The following is a 17,660-nucleotide window of genomic DNA, read 5'->3' as shown; positions in this document are numbered from 1 at the left end:
TACCTTTGAAGCAGTGGATTTACTGTGTCCCAATACTCATGGAAGAGCAGGAATAAATTTGTAGGTAGAGAGAGGTAACTACAAAGTGCCTTGAATTGCCCTTCTTCAGAATCTGTAAAAGAAAAAGAAAACATGAACAACTGTTTAAGTGTTCCAGCACTGCTGAATAATTCACCCAAAACTAGGAATCTCCTGATCCCTTTTCCATTGAATAATATGTATCCTACAGCTTCTGCATAGCTCCTAGCTAGTACTATTGGATGTTACTCCACTGACTTAATGAGAGCTACAGTAATTTGGATTATCTGAGGATATGCTTAAACAAATTTGATATATATATTAAGTAATTTTTAAATCACGCATAAGTTACTGTAATAACAGAATGCCTTGCTTAAATTACTGCATAATATGTGACACATCTTAGTGCAGTAGATTCTCTACTTGCATTTTAGCTTTTCACTATCCTTATGACCTTCAATGATATTCAATTTTGCTATATCACGTCAGTGCTAACAGATTACATAAAGCTGGGCTAATTTAATGGTTTTCTGGGTAGCCATTTATGATTTCTGCTACAGAAAATGGCATTGTTGGTTCACCAGAAAGACTCCTCCCTATAGAACCAAAGTTCCAGACTAATGCCAAGGATAATAGCATATCCCAAAGTGCAGAGATTTAGATTCATATATCATAATAAAATGCAAACTTAGTTTACAGTTTATATAAATCAATTTTATATTTTTCTTGTATATGTTATATTTCGTCTCAGTTATTCATAGCAATTCTGGTCCTCCTTTCCAAATAGTTGATGATTTTGTGTTTTGCTGCATTTTGACAGAAGACAGAGTATTTTCTGGTTTAGTATCTGTAATGCATTAGGATCCTTTAAGGAAGAGTTTCAGTTTTATAATGTGCTTTATTTCTTCTTGGCTTTGTTTTGCTCAATCCCTGTATTTTTAGAATTTACCATCATTAGCAACTACATGAAAAGGTTTGGGTTTTTTAAAAATATACTCCAGGCTACTTCTCAGGTGATGTAATCTAAATCCATAAAACTATCCTTAAACAACAGTATCTTTTTATCCACAAATACTTACTATCCTCATATCATTGACAGTTCATATATTTCCACATACTCAGAAGTAAGACTCTTCTATGCAAGTAAGGCCAAGACAACTCAGTTTTCTCATGCTTGTCCCTACCTGTACAGATTAGTAATTCTTTACCTTCCAAGTCTTATTTTAATGTTTTGACTATTGTTAAGTTATTGTGAACATTTAAAATTCTTTCAGAAAAGAGTAACCAGTCAGACATAGATACATTTGTTTTCTCATATTTACCTTGTAGTAGTTCTTCAGGCGGAGAAACTCCCAGCAAATAATGAAAAAATAAAGCAGCACAACGAAGGTAAGGCATGATGCCTTTTTTAACACAGTCCCACACAAGCCAGCCTGGAATATCCTGGCTAAAGCAACTGTAATACACAAATGAGAAACAGCTGCATTAGTTCACATTGCAAATCCTTCTAGCACTTTCAGAATTTGGTAGTATGGCAGCTGTGTAGCAGCAACACTGATGTACCTCAAATTCTGTGAAACACTTAACTCCCAACTTCCCCTTTGCCTAAGGAATAAGTACTGAGTTTACATACAACACTTATATTAAGTCTTCAAATCATGTCAACTTATATTTTTCTCAGAATTATAAAAAATAAATAGCCAATACATTGCTGTCCATCTCTAGGTTACTCAAGATAATCTGATATAAACTGTGCAACACTGCAACATAGCATAACACAGAGCAATTGATGCTCACACCAGTTGTTTTTTATAACCAAAAGTCAGCAATTTTTTGAAATTGTGAAAGGTTTTGATTCAGTTCGTCTTTTGAATGCAGTTAAAAACCGAGAAAAAAAATCCCTTAAACCAGCATAAATACCCTTCAGGAACAATAAAACCAACAGAATAAAAAAATTAATAACTCATACTTCATTATGGAAATCACAACAAACACTCAGGTTGTTTAAAATAAAGCTATACCAAACCCATTTTTGACAAAAAATACTGGAGTGATACTTATCTCAGTAATTATTATTGTAGTCTGCGCAATATGAGCATTTAGTCTAAATTTCAAAGTAAATTTAACTTGCTTATAGTGTTATTGTTTTCTCAAAATTTTAAACTTTGTGAACTTCCTGTTCACATAAATGTGAATTTAACTCAAATGTTGACCAGTACTTGCTGAGTAACAACCTGTCAAGCCATATTATAACATCACAGACCATTGTAAATTTATTATGCAGACTGTGCTGTTCAAGCACAGACAGGTCAGAGTCAGAAGATAAAAATGCATACACAGAAACTAAAACACTAAAACTACCACAGCTGGGTTGCCTAAATGCTGGAATTTAATTTTGTACCTAGACATCTTGGTACAGTGACCTAATTTTCCAAAATGCACAGCACCTATGATTCTAAGCTCAGGCCTCGGAAAAAAAATTCCTCCTGTTATTTAAATACCAAATGTTACCTATTTTAAAATTTAGACTTAAAACCTTTAGACAAGTGGATAGCACTGTCAGTCAGTGAGAAACATATCTTTGCAACTAGCCTTGGTGAAGAAAGATCAAAGAAGAGTTTGCAGAGGGTGTATCCATATTTTCTACCTCATTTCACACAGATACTGAAGTACTAGAGTCTGCAGCTATACCTATCAGAAAAGTCTGAAAGATGGGCTCTAACATTCAAATGAGCAACTGTGTTCAGCTTTACACTTTCTCCCCTTTTTATAGTAGAATCATTTCCTTCTTTCTTGATTCCATCTATACTGTGAGAGATCTAAAACAAAATAATCGAAGCAAAGAAAAAAAAATACTGTAGTTGGTTTTATTTCTCTCCAGAAGGGATACAGGTATTTTTCAATCCTCAGAATAACAATTTACTCAGTTCTCCTCAAAAAGTAGCTACTTTAACTGAAACTGTTTCCTTCAATAGTTTCAGTGTTCAGGAACATGGGAAGAAAGCATAGGGAATTGTGCTAACTCCCCATAAAAAAGGGATCATTTTTTTCCTGTCTTCTGTGTTCGTGCAGGTCAATCCCTGCGTATTGCCATCTTTCCAGGAAAATGTAATGCTGTAACTGAACTGCTACTTACCCACTGGTGTACTGGCAAACTTCTCTACAGAAAGACTGTGCAGACTGTGCCTCCTCACTGTTGTCAGGTGAGCAAGCAGTGGAGGATTCTGCATACAAAAAGAAGAATCCACTGTAAATGTATTCCATTGTGGCACACTTCTCTCTTACATATACTGAACCCTTTTTATTGTATTGCATTACAGAAGTATTTCCACTTTATTTTGCTTAATTATTTTCTATTTAATATTTTCTGCCTAAAAAATGTTTTCCTAAGACTGCATTCTATAAGGAAGAATCAGAATAACTCCCTCATTGCTCATCCTCAGGTAAAGAACTGCTTCCTTCCCTTGAACTTTTGAAGTTGTTGTCCTACACAGCTTAAGCTACAGGAATTTTTAAAAATTTTTAATTTTTTTTTTCATTCCCATCATGCTGAAGAAAAAGGAAAGTAGTAGCTAGAAAGCCTATAGGTTACTGACAGTTTTTAACAGTATTATGAAATATAGAGAAAAGTGAAATTATCTCCTATCAGTTTACAGGATTTGGTATTTCAGCTCTGGGTATTTACTAGGTTGAAGGGTAAAGAAAAATTTATTTGCTAAGTGCATACTGACTGTCACTGCACAACTCAGGGATGCTGCTCGGCAGAGGTTTCCCCTCTTCACTCCTCGTAGGAGAAGCAAAGTTACCTCTCTGAAATGACTGACCGGAGCAAGTACTGACGTATCAGTAACTGTTTTGTTTTCTTAGGCTAAGCACACAGAAATGATTTAATAAAATGCTCTGAAAATGATATAGTGCTGTATATTTTTTACCAGAAAACAGTTATTACTACCTAGCACTGTAACTTACGAGAAAGTTGATCCGTGGAAAACACTATCAGTGTCAATCCATTATTTTTCAGAAACTGTGTAAAAATGCCAGAAAAATCCAACCCAAATACACATCTACCTGTTGCTGAAGAGATGACAATTTGCGTTATGTGTGCCAGTGTTGCCAGATGGAAGAGGTAGAGGTGGTTATAGGCTGAACTAATTGATGAAGGTTGCAAGTCTACAGCATCCTCCCAGTATAATGATGGAAAGGATAACACAGCTCCCACCTACAGTGAAAAGGAAGAGGCAAATACTAAAGGAACAAAAACTTAGTAATAACTATAAGGGTAATAAAAATTATATTTTCACTATACATTTATATTTCATTTCTGTAGTCTATTTGAACATGCTCATTTATCTTGCTAGTTTTAATTCAAAGTATAGCAAAAACTCACTGGAAAGTATTAACTATTTGTGCCCCCTGGCATGTAGGAAACTCAGATATAGTTCCATTGTAATTGCCAGTTTAGATACACCAGGACAGGCTGTCTAGTTCCTAAAAAGCTTAATTTCTGTTCTTTGATGTAAGACAAAGCACAATGAAAAAAGTGAGAAATGAAACCAAGCATTAGACAGAAAGGCAACTAGGACAAAACAGATTTTTATTTGGTGAGTTTGGTTTTGTTGGCTTTTTTTTGTTGTGTGGTTTTTGCTTGTTTGGGTTTTTTTAACATCAGAATAAACTAATACAGATTTGTATTAAGAACTGAAAGAAGATGCTATGAAGAGTACAGAAGGTAGTAAGAGAGAATATGAAGGAATCAGAAGGTATGAGATACCGATGAGACAAAGGGAAACTGAGAGAAAGAAGCCGAGTGGGTGCATTTCTTGGGAGTTTTTTTATGTTTAATAACAATGCAGGTGATAAAAAGAAGACTGAAATTTAGTAAGAGCAAGACAGAAAAGACTTAAAATTAGAAGAATAGCAGAACAAGAAGTAAACATATATAGCAGTCATATGTAATCATTTGATTGCTGCTCATGTATAATCATTTGACTCATGCAAGTGAACAGATAATGCAGGACTATCTACAGGGTAAAGTACACAAAAAATTATGCTCAAAATACGAAGAATAAAATGAACCTGCTTACCAAAATGTGGAACATATCTACTTCTAAAAGTGATGGAGTGTCCTCCACTTTAAAGTTTGGTAGGAGAACTACAAAACAAAGATATCAGTTATATATTTGATACACATTTTCTTCTTTACGATTGAACTGATGAAGTCTCAGAATTTGATTTTAGAGCTTCTATCACTTCAATGTTTTCACCAAAAGAAAGTCCAAGTCTCTGAACTAAGGAAGTATCTATTTAATGAACTGCTTACCACTTATTTAATTGATTGTTTAGTTATTTCCACGTGCCCAAACAGCTAATAATTTTAATTCACATATCTTCAAAATTCTGATTTAAAAATCTTTATTTCTCGAGCTCTAATAAAGCACACAGTGTTAAGGGTGAATGTATTTGGGCACTGTAAGACTAGATGCCTCACAACCTTACACCCAATACAAAAGCCTAAGTACCACACCCAAGAATCTTATCAAATAGAAGGCATTCACAAAGGCCAAAATACTAACCTCATCAGTATGAAACATGGATGATAGTTATGTGCCTCAAACTAGCTCTCCCTGAGACCAAAATATCTTAAACTAGGCTGCAAGCAGCCTTTAGGAAGTACTAGAAATCACAAAATCATAGAATGGTTTGGGTTGGAAGGGACCTTAAAGATCATCTAGTTCCAAACCCCCTGCCACGGACAGGGATGTCACTCACTCACTGTACCAGGCTGCCCAGGGCCCCAATTCAACCTGGTCTTGAACACTTCCAGGGATGGGATGAAAAAGAAAAGAAAAAAAAAAGGCCCTCTTTTAGTTTAAAATGATTCCCCCTTGTCCTGTCACTATCTACCTATATAAAAAGTCCTTCTCCCTCCTCTTAATAAGCCCCCTTAAGATACTGGAATGCCACAATGTGGCCTTTCCGAGGACCTGACTTCTCATGCTGAGAAGATGAAGTCTCACAATTGAAACAGAAATACCTGGTTTGTGGTTTTATCCACTTCTTTAGAACAGAATTTGAGTAATTTTGAACATTGGCAATATATAGTTTGTTAACCAACTGTAAATATTCCAGACCCGAGTATCTCTAGGCCTATGTAATCTGGGATAGAGGACTTTTTGGGGACTTCAGTGATATTAGTTAACAGAATTACTGATTACTTAAGTTCAATCAACACCTCATGATTTCAGGCAACATCAGAGAAACTGAATTTAGCACTTTTGTCAAGTATGCTTTATTCTATGCTTTATTAATGTGTATGCCATTTTGAAACAGAAACTTCTGTAATATAAAGGTGGAAAATAAAAGGAGTACAATACCTCCTAGAAGACGAATCAGATGTTTCTGAATCAGGACCTGTGGTGATGTTGTTCTCTGAGCAGCTGCAAACTGCACTAATGCTTTAAGGCCACTGTGCTAGAGCGCAAGAGAAAATGGTTGAACAGGAAAAGAGGACAGATATAATAATGAAATAAAATTGTAAAAATATATCTACTTCTACAAACAGAAAATGCATTGATAAATTAATTTAATATCAATTCCCACATGTAAGTAGAAATATTATTCTTCCAAAGTGTTCTTTACCAATCTAAACATTTTGGGAGATATCTCTCAACAGAGAATGATCTTGAGGTCAGCAATTTCAACAGTTTTATATATGTGTGTGTATATAAACTTTTTTGTTTAAAACATATTGCATATCTTACTTGTCCATACCTGTCTATTTTGTAGAGATCCAAATAAAGGCTTGCCCTCCGTTTCCAAGAGGTTTTCTTAAAATTAAACACAGAAGACATTAGGTTGCTTTGTTCTACAGCACCTAATATTAATTTATTCTTAGTATATGTACTCCTTTTTAAAGCTCAACTTCATACTGCTAAGAGAACTCTCTTGACAGAAATCTAACTTAAATAGTACTGCATGTTTCAGAGATAAATGGTTGTAGTGAGCCTTTTAAAAATTTTCAGATTTTCAGATCTTGCTAACTAAGGATTTAAAGGAACACTTTTTCACATGAATGAAGATAACACATTCATTCTGTGGATTTAGTTTTATTTTCAGTTACCCTTTTGCAATGCTCAAAACCACCAAGTTACGTTCACAGAGATGCTATACAGCCATCTTAACATTCTATTTTTCTATGCTAAACCTGAGGGTAAGGGGTTGAAAGGGATCCTAAAAGTCATCTAGTTCCCACCTCCCTGCCACGGGCAGGGATACCTTCCACTAGACCAGGTTGCTCAAGGCCTTATCCAACCTGGCCTCAAACACTGCCAGGACTGAGGAATCCACAATCTCCCTGGGCAACCTGGCTAAATTCACACTACTGTATTTGACTGTAGTTTAACAAAAATATTTCAAAAAGAAAATTCCCAAGTTGAAATACAATTTAGTCTTCCTGCCTAAGTGCACTGGTTCTGAAGGAATAATAAAGATAAAATTAGCCCATAAAAATAAGAAACTAAATTAACTCAGTTGAGTAAAAAGTTATCCATTCAAATGTTTTTGTGCTTTATTCACTTCAGAGATGAATCAGAACAGCTGGAAATTTTCTATTTGTTTTCATTGGGAGGTTTTTATTTGGAGGGTTTTTTTTGTGTTGGGTTTTTTTAGTTTGTTTCCTTTTTTCTTTTAATCACTTCTAACAACACATTAAGCCCTTTAAACTTAGCACTTCCATACATCAGTTTAACATACAACATGTGAGTTGCTGAGGAAACATGGGAAAAATCAGATTTGTACTTTCAACATTCTGGCTTTTGGGAGTAACACCAACTTACATCCCTTGGGTCAAAGATGCTTTGAACTTCCTCTAGAGACTCCAGTAATACAGATAGCTAAAGTTCCTTGTCCAGGCAGCTTGGCTACATGCCTGTTAAGTGGTTTTAACAATGCACTATGATTAGACTCCAGATCGGTATACTGAAGCCATGTAGGTAGTTTTGCTTTACAATTTCACAGAAGCTTGCTCTATTTGCAAACAAAAATGAATCCAAGGAAGTAGTGTGGCCTAGGATAAGTCAAACTGTCACAGTGATCCTTCTAGTTTTAAAATTTGTCCTTATAAGGTATCTGAATTTTCTATTACTGACATAGGCCTTCAATATCATATCTGTGATAACAGTTATTACATTTATGCGCTTGCTGGCAAACTCCTCCCTGACAGCCACCAAAGTCTTTTTTCACATATCAAACAAAAACAACCTAGGCAGCATTAAGTACATTAATGTTAATAAACCTGAGTGGCTTCCAGTATTTACTCGATTCATTTGAAAAGCCTGATAAAATCCATCACTAAAAAGATGCAATTTATTTTTCTGACTATTTCTGCCAGAATATTCCCAATCCCCCTGAAAACATTTTAAAGTCCTGATATTCCCATTGTGTCTAGTCCACTACAGATTTAAGGCAGACTACCACTGATACCTCAACAGCTTCCATCAAAAAAAATGCTACACTTGGCAGATCATATTTATGGAGATGTACAATTACATTCTCAATTCCTTCATCATCCATTTCAGACTTAGCTCTTGCTTCTCTCCCTTCCTGGAAGCCACTACAGATTTATCTGCAGCTTCATGTTTATTACACAAACTTACTTGTGTACAAAAATTAAATGAGATAAACAGGTACATTATCCCCAAAAATGTAATAATTTTTCTGGTATCTTTTTTGCCTTCAGAGATTCATGGCAGAGAATGCTTAGTTGTTTTTTATGGTGGGTTTGGTTGGTTGGTTGGTTTTTTCTATCAGGTACCTACTCAGTAATTTCAGAATGCAAAAGACTTTCTTCCAGAAATTCTATGAGAATTCTTTGAGAATACAGATGAAAAAAAAACAAATAATGAGAGAGGGAGGAGTATTTCACTGCTGTTAGATACTTAGCTGTACAGGTGATGCCTGCAGGCAATGCTCTTTGGCAGCCTGAAGATATTAACCGAATACATTTAATGCTACGATTAGTAATGTGGAACATGATCACTCCCTGTTGTCTCAGACTAAACTCAATGTTGGCATTCCATATCTTATTTCATAAGATACTATCTAATAAAAACATCCTATTATTTATATTGGATTACAGATTATAACAATAATAATTCTATTATTATATATGTAATTACATAGAATATACTTTGCTATACTATTACGTATTGTTCTTACTTATGTAGAACTATTATTTATACAATCAGATTGCATAAAATTATACAATCAAGCAACAGTAAGATTTTCAATTAATGAGAAAGAATAAACCCAAATTATGCTTTACCTATACACTGGATAGTAAAAGCACATGTGCTCCAGGTCATCATAGGAATGCGCGAATCAGCTTCGTTTGGAGCAACTTTTAGCCCAACTCTATAAATGGTGGTGGCAAAGAGAATAAGCATCTCCTTGATACTGCTTGAGTACTTGGCTCTGCAAAAGCAAGATGAGATAATTTCAGTCTCAATTATTAATACTGCTTATTCCTTACTGGTCAATCAATCACTAAAGAAGTCTAAGTCCAAACCGGCTACTTATGAAAGAAATCTTGAATACAACGACCCTTTCTCTGTACAGAGGAGAAAAAAATCACCAGTTTCCACTATTAAACAAGCACCTTGACATAAAAGGCTTTAAAAATTGAGGGATTAAGATCTGCCAGGCTGGGAAGAGATTATTTCAGTATATTACCATATAATTCGCATGTGAAAAACACAACCACTTAAAGTCAACTAAAATACAATGAAAACAAACATTTTAAGAATTGTAAGTGCTGAAGCAAAAATCAGAAGGCACTAAAAATGGAAAGAAGGACATTTCAAATCTATTTTAAAACATTCAAATTTATTTTAAAACACATTTTTTAGCATTTAAGATAAAGGGAAAAGTTTTATGTACAGAAGTGTTTAGCAGTTTTAATGGCTTGTGGGTTTTTGTCCAAGTCACACACAGAACTTTTTAACAGTAATGTTTGACACTTGTATTAGTTCTCCATATGTCTACAGCCAAACAATTGCACCATAAAGTCTGCAGTTTACTCAAGTTCATAGTAAAACACCACACTGTTAAAGTTCAAGAATCTTTCCCACGGAGACCAGTTATCAAGAAAAAATTTGATTCAACTTTCTGAAGACATTTTTGCAGCTAACAGATACGTGTGAGTACTTTGCATAATCCTGTCGGTCAGAAGTAGCAGAAGCAGAGTACTCACAGCATGATCTAAAAAGAGGCAGCTGAGCACACTTCAAAAGCAGCTATCCATTCATTGTTTTAGTCGGTGAGTGCTTTTGCCCCCTGGCATAGAAACACACAACACAGTCCTATTCCACTGAGTAATCCTTATTACATTATCGCATCCAAAACAAAGTGTAATCTATGCCTGTAAAACACCTGTAGCAGGAAAACTAAGGCAGACAGGCAGTAAATAACTTGCCTAGAGGCACAGCAAGTAATCCAAATCACTAGAATTGTGGATTAGAACATTCCAGACTTCTAGCTTTGTGCCAACAATATAAGAACTACCAGACTGGATTTGACCAAAACATCCACCTAGCTCTGCAAAGACCTGACTGATATTCAGTGAATGCTTATGGAAAAGAATAAGTAAGTCATTATTTAGAGCAAACAAATCATATGTCTTTTCTCCAATACAGATTCTGAAGTACACATATAGGTTATTTAAGAGAGAATTAACATAATGCAGAGAACACTTCCAGTAACACTTACGAGGACTGAACTCCAAAACTAAGGATGGAATGGAATTCCAAAGCAGAGTTCCCCATTCCCCTGTTGGCGAAAGCTGGAAGATTTTGCTTCTCTCCTTCCAGAACAAAAACAAATAAATAGATCCACATTAAAACCCAAGTAAGTTGTTAAAGTTTTTATAGCAGTCTAATAGAAGTGAGTTTACTTTTTACTTTAAATTGATTAGAAAATAATTGTAAACACACCTCACCAGCCAGACTATCTTGTATGATTCCTACTTAAGTAACATTTGCTTCTATTCCCCAAAACAGTAGTTGATTCTCTGTATCTTCTGTTTTCTAAATACTCATACATATTTTTATTTTGGCCTTTTTAATTTAGTTTCTCTTTTTTACTACATCAAAGTCAACACAAAAGCTTAATTAACTCTGAGCGTTAGTTTGTTGATATCCTCTCCAAATGCACATAATTTTTTCTACAGGAAAGATGGAAAGAATTTAACAGAAACCAGAAAAATCAGTGAGGACACTGTGAAATCAAGACATCAGCTCAGAAAGGTTATGACTTTATCCCCAGCTTGATTTGATACTGTCTTGATTGACAGCCAAATGTATTTTTTATTTTAAGTTTTCTGTTGGTATTAGTTAAAACATGTACTGACATAAATCCATGGAATAGCTTAAAAATTAAGACAGCAAACCTTTAGCATTTTTCACACTGTAGCCTGATATCCTGACTGTGACAATCTCCAGCCACCTAGCTAGGGACAGGATTTGAGCTACTGCCTCTGCATCCTCACTGAAAACAAAAACAGAAATCAGATTTTAGTTTAACACTCACAAGAATCACCTGAACTTTAAAAACAGAAGACACAATTAGATCCAAACACATGAACTCAGTATTTGCTGGGCTTTACTGGCTTTGTACATTTTGAGCAAACAGCACAAAATGAAGTGTTAGGCTAAATACTAAATCTAGGTACTTTCTCATTTGATATCAACTCCAAAGAATAGCTAATCAAAAAATGCCTTTTTTTAAAAATAAAAAACTGACTGCCAAAAGAAGTATATTTGGCTGAATAATCAATAAGGAGATATGCAGTCTTTTATACAGATTAGGAAGCTCAAACCAAGTTTTCCATCCAAAAATTTGAAAACCCAACCAGTCCCAAAATAATTTTTATTTTTTTAATTAAAAGTTATGCAATCTGGTATTTCACCTGTTTATTTTTTGAGCCTGCAATGGAACGATAGGAATCACAGTATTGCACAGAGATTTGCAAAGCGGACAGAGATACTCTCCATTCTCCAAGTCAAATATCTGTTCAACGTGCAGACGCTGTCGAAAGTTCAGCTGCATTGCCTCGAAGTATCTGCAACATTGAAAAGGAAATTACTAGGAAGTGGAATGGCTCAAATGCGACATGAAAACAAATGTTCAAAGTGTTATTATACAGTAAACACTTATTCAAGAGAAAAAACAAGTCTCTTGTTGGATGTGAAAATAATGAAATCTTTGAGCACACAGATGAACTTGCGCAGAGATGCATGGTATACCACTGATGGAAAAACGACGGCAAGTTTCCCTTGCCTATAAAATCCTTTTAAATTTCATTAACACTTTACAGATAAGCTGTCCTTACATTTTCTACTCTTCCCTCTTATCTTCAACACAATGAAATGTTATATCTAATATCTCTCATATGCAACTCATTACAGTAAATTTGAAACAGGAATTGCACATATTGTTATTTAATTTTAGGAAAAATACTGGTAACAATTCACGAATAATTTATCAGCTACTCTGCAACGACTGAGTCTCATGACAAGACAATGAAACCGTAGCCTTCCTATAACAGGAAGAGAATTTATATTATGATATCGCATTTCAACTATTTTAAACTCAATAGGAAACTAAGAAATAACTATGATCTTTTTACAGGTTTCGTTATAATTCTGCCCCTTCACTGGATGCAGAAAGCCTTCAAATTTCATTAATGTCTCAAAGATATTATTACAAACAAAAAGATCCAGCATTTAAATCTTCTTGTCTGAATACATGCAACTAAATTCGGTCCTAATGTTCTGACTGGGTATGTAGCAACTGAGAGACAGATATGAAATAATCTAACTTGTGCACCGAGGTAATACAAGATTTTTTTTTTGCTTGAAATCATACATCTTAAGGGAATAAAATAAAATCCCATTTAGGTAATAAGAGAAAATGTGTATGCAGGGACATCTGCAGAAGTTCTAATAAACACAGATCATTTAGAAGTGTATTTTGTTACTATCAATAAAATGATACTTTTTTTTCCTCACATTCAATCAACTATTTTTTGCAAGCAACTACCCTTCCTTATACATCACAACTACAAGAATATTCCATTCATTTGAACTTGTACTGTTTTAGAGGGTTGGCAGTATTTTTAGGCTGCACATAGAGAAGTATGGCAGGCATTGCTGGGAGCAATATTAGTAAGTTAGAATGTCTGTTATGTAATAAATAAAAGACTATACTCAAACCTTCTGTGCCATCCCGTATGAGAAGAGCCTGTTGTCCATTTTAATCCCATTAACCCATACAGCAAGTCATCTTTTCTTAAAAAGAGCAAGGGAACTGAGCTCCAGTGTTGCACTACTTAGATCTACGCAGATGTAGATGGATCTGCCAAGAGCAGATGTATTATACTCAAGGAACATACTTCCGTATCATTTTAAGTGTGTGCACCTATTTATTCTGTACCGATGTTTTATTGTAAAAAAACTATATATACACACATATAGAAAAGTAAATGATAAGAACTAGAGGTTTAGTAAGATTTTTTGAAGTAAAATGGCACAAGAGATTGTTTATAATACACAACAATTAAGAGTAGCTGTCATTGCATGACCCAACTCTCTATCTGTTGACAATTCACCAGGATTATTTCTATTATTATTTCACACTATTTATCTTGTTTAGACCTTTGTGGAGTCAAATACAGGATGACTCTATTCTGCAAGCTAGGGAACTCAGTCTTTTAATATTGAGGCTGCATTCTAATCCAACACACTTGATCTAAATTGTGGGTCCCCCAACCTATAGAAATCTCGTGAAGTTTACAGCCATTGTATAAATTCTTTGTCCTTATCTCTTATTAAGGGTTTGGTCACCCAAATGGGAGGGGTTGTGAAAAACTACTGGTAGATTTAACCACTCCTATTCTAAATGCAAGAATCCCATCTAAAGACCCACTGAATAACTCGGCTTCATCCTTTAAGTATTGACCTGGTGACAGACCTTCAAACTACTGTTGCTCTTGAATGCTCACCTGTAGGAAGATTCCTAGTGGTTTACACTGGACTGCTAAAAGTAAATTCACTAGATATGGTTTCTTATTCTTGACCAGTTTTACACTATTGGTTTTATTTGCATAAATTAGTAATCCTTAAGAGATTCTTCTTTGGGTCATAAAGGGCCTTAAAAACTTTTGATGATGATTTTCTTCACCAAGTCAAAACACCTCTTATGCCATATTTCATTTTCAGATGAGCATAAATAGTTGTGATTCCTTAATTAAATATCCACTTACTGTACTGTGTTTTCAGTGTGCACTTAGATGATTTGGAAAATAGATTAATTAAAAACCATTAAAAGGCTGCAAATACACATTCTTACTTCTGCCAGCAGGCTGCGTGCATCACATGACCACAGCTTCCTGTGTGTGTCCCACAGGGTAAGTCAGGGTGCATGAAGAGAGGATCTAGTGTATCTAGAAAGACACGGCAGAAAGAAATTATTAAAAGAACAGTAACATAACTTCCCATCAGTAGGATGAGAAATGAACAAGAATATACATAGAACATGAACATTTTTATTTTCCTACAGTTTGCACAGTCACATTAAAACTTCATTTGGCTAACTTTTCCAGACCAATAATCCAGCAAAGCAATCACAAGACAGAACCCACTTGAACTACTGAAGGCTTCCCACTAATTATGAAGAAAGAGACAACAAAATTCAAAAGCAACAGCCAACTGGTTGAACAGCAAAAAGGGCTCTTCCCTCTCCAGGTACTGTTTCAACTTTTTTTATCCTATTCCAGACTGCATTTCTCTCTTTTTAAAATTAAAAGCCGACAGCATCGGGTCTTGATTTTTTTTTTTTCTTTTGGCCAAAAAGAGAGGAAAAACGCAAAAAAGTCAGTGAGTACTTAAATTTCCCTTATACTTCTATTTATTTTCTTCTTTCCCTTAAGTAACTGACTAAAAGTTCTATCATGTTTAATCAACTGCTACTTACAAAGAAATTGTGGTTGGTCTTTGCGTTCCCTGCTACCAACATGCTACTGCGCAAATCTAACTCCTGTGTTTGTATAATTTTCTTGTATTCATTTTTTTTTCATTCATCAGATGATATCAATCCTTGCTTACACTCTCCTACTTTTTTATATTGTTGCTTTTATTATTTCCTACACATGGGAGTTAAAAAACAAACCAAACAGAAACAAACACCAAAACCCTTTTTGGGCTGCCATACTGGCCTCTGATAATGTTCATTTATTTCCTCCATATTGGGAAAATTTGCTGTTGTACTTAAATAAACACAAACTGTGAACAGTCCTGGATTTTTTCCAGGGCAACTACTCCTACCAAATCTGCATGTTCGATTAAATCTTCTTGTGAGATTGAAGCATTTTCTGATTTCCCCCAGCAACAAATCTAAACCTTCAGACACTTCTCATTTAAGTTTTAAAGCATGGATTTTAGAACAGTTCAAAAATTTTCACCTTCTTTTCCTGAAGTAGGGTAAGCCATTCAGCAATCTGACCAAACATATGAGTTTAATTAGTTCAAAGGGTATGAGCTCTAGGTACAGTACTGCTTGTAGTCTAAAAGAAGAAAAATCACATACCTCCTGAGAGTTCAAGAATTCTGCTCCTATTCTGAGTTAAGGCAGTTGATTTCTGGACACAGGCAGATAACACCATGGCATCACTTTCCAACTTTACTTCTTGCTCCTCCTGACAAAGAATACAGGTCAAGACCTCTTTCTCAGCAACAGATGGACCTCGTTTGGGACCCAAAGCAATTTTGGAGTAATCAACTGCTGAAGACACGCTGTAAGATCATAAGTGATACAGACAGAAAATAATCAGGTGGCTTTTTCTACATAAATTTAATTCTTCCAGGCATCTAACAAGGTCATACACTTCTAATATTTCTGGTTTTATACCACATTGCTTTACAAAATCAAATGATGACCAAGCAATGAAGAAACTTCTCAATCCTCACTAAAATGCAGTATTCTTTAAAAATAGAAAGTGGAAGCCAGCTAAGATAAAGTCACACAGTGAAATGGATTCAGACAGCAGGAAATTCAAGAAGCTATATTCAATGTAGATTGGATTAAATATATTTCAATCTTACAGAAACATTAAAATTGTTTTCCATTCTTGAAGAAAACATATTGAAAATGAATGCCACTACCTTAAAACAACGCTTCGTGACACAATAAACTTCCATATATTTTTTAAATATTCCCTATTCCAAAGTTCAACAATGACTTATAGAAGATGATTTATTAAAGACCAAAGCATATGGAAGTGATCTGTGTTTTTCTTTCAGCAGCTATCTCTATTTTCCAGATTAGTTTTGTGAAGCCCCAATTACACAAAAATTGTGAGTTGTATTACATATTGTTGAAGTATCTCTAGAACAGGAGCAATCCATATCAACAAAATTATAACCAACAGAAACCAAACATCTTCAGTATGAAATAAGATTTTAAAACCTAACAAACAGAAATATCAGTGATTTGAGCTACAAGAAGCATGTATTCTTCTTGAAATTTAAGCTTAAGACACATTGGCTTTCAGATTCTTTCCAAATAAAACACTTCAATTTTCATATAAGGTTGACAGTCACCTCCAAGACTACAGTGGTGTCAGCTCAGCAGGTTTCCAATGATACTTTTTAAAATGTTAATCAATATAAGTATCCACCATTTCAAGACCTGATATTTTTTATAGTTTATCTTATGTTGTCTACAAAGTGATACACTGTTCTTACATCAGCACACACGTGCTAGTTTATATATAATTCTTTAACAGAAGATGACTTAAAAGTAGATAGAGACACAAGTTTGTTGACTACAATGACACAATCTGTCCCCTGAACCTACTTATGAACTTTATGGAGCATAACGAATTTATGTAGCAGGTAATGAACTCTTCCCACCAGAACTCTGGATGTCTTTTTTCTCACCTTTCTTCCTCCATAATAGCATCTTCTTTCCCCTGAGCCTCCAGTGTGTTTTCATACAGGAGCTTATGGGTTTCAATGAAATTCCTCTGAAGTGCAGACATCTGGGCCATTATCTTCTGACGGTGCAACCTTGCTGCTTCTGCCTTTCTCTTCCGCTCAGCTTTCTCTTTATCCTGAGTGCTCTGTGTCTTACAACAAGAGAACAAAGAAATCACAGGCAACTGAGAACATCAAAAAATGAGAAGATTCTTTCCTCAGCTATAGGTATTCTAACCACTGACATCAAATTCCTTAACTGACAACGTTTTACTGCTATTTGAAAAATAAACAAAACTCAAATCTTTAAATGTGACTAGGTTAATGAACCTAGCCAGAAGACTGTACTTTTGTGGTCCACAAAAGATCACTAGTACAATTCCTAGCCCAAAGACAAGATCAATAATACCTGAGCCATTTTAATTAAGTAATTGTCTGTTCTTAAGAAATTTTAGTGAGGTGAGCATCACAAGCCTTCTCCAGTATTCTGTTATTCTCTCCATAAGCGAAAACCGTACTGAATATTCAGTATCTTCCTTACAAAACTGAAGAAAATTTTATCTTGAACTATCGATGACACAACAAACGTAGCAACTTTTATATATCTGTGTATTG

General features: G+C 34.9%; 1 protein-coding gene across 4 annotated transcripts in view; it reads right to left on the bottom strand.

The window, feature by feature from the left end:
• The window catches only part of UBR1 (ubiquitin protein ligase E3 component n-recognin 1), a 69,922-nt gene that overhangs the window by 9,159 nt on the left and 43,103 nt on the right, over positions 1–17,660 (bottom strand). For 2 of the 4 annotated variants that reach the window (XM_017809247.1, XM_017809257.1), the window contains exons 29-42: positions 17,010–17,197; positions 15,658–15,863; positions 14,422–14,515; positions 11,981–12,133; positions 11,462–11,559; positions 10,783–10,876; positions 9,341–9,489; positions 6,790–6,845; positions 6,393–6,489; positions 5,103–5,170; positions 4,087–4,237; positions 3,155–3,242; positions 1,341–1,474; positions 4–112 (exon numbers count right to left, since the gene is read on the bottom strand). In XM_017809247.1, the coding sequence (XP_017664736.1) occupies positions 4–112; positions 1,341–1,474; positions 3,155–3,242; positions 4,087–4,237; positions 5,103–5,170; positions 6,393–6,489; positions 6,790–6,845; positions 9,341–9,489; positions 10,783–10,876; positions 11,462–11,559; positions 11,981–12,133; positions 14,422–14,515; positions 15,658–15,863; positions 17,010–17,197 (1,685 nt within the window). The remainder of the gene's footprint in view (positions 1–3; positions 113–1,340; positions 1,475–3,154; positions 3,243–4,086; positions 4,238–5,102; positions 5,171–6,392; positions 6,490–6,789; positions 6,846–9,340; positions 9,490–10,782; positions 10,877–11,461; positions 11,560–11,980; positions 12,134–14,421; positions 14,516–15,657; positions 15,864–17,009; positions 17,198–17,660) is intronic. The other 2 variants (XM_017809267.1, XM_017809275.1) reach the window with 1 other exon arrangement.

Source organism: Lepidothrix coronata, unplaced genomic scaffold, assembly GCF_001604755.1.
Source record: "Lepidothrix coronata isolate B3197 unplaced genomic scaffold, Lepidothrix_coronata-1.0 Scaffold1, whole genome shotgun sequence".
NCBI classification, from domain to species: domain Eukaryota; kingdom Metazoa; phylum Chordata; class Aves; order Passeriformes; family Pipridae; genus Lepidothrix; species Lepidothrix coronata.
Note: the sequence above shows the minus strand (reverse complement) of the source record. Positions and strands in the feature narration are given on the sequence as shown.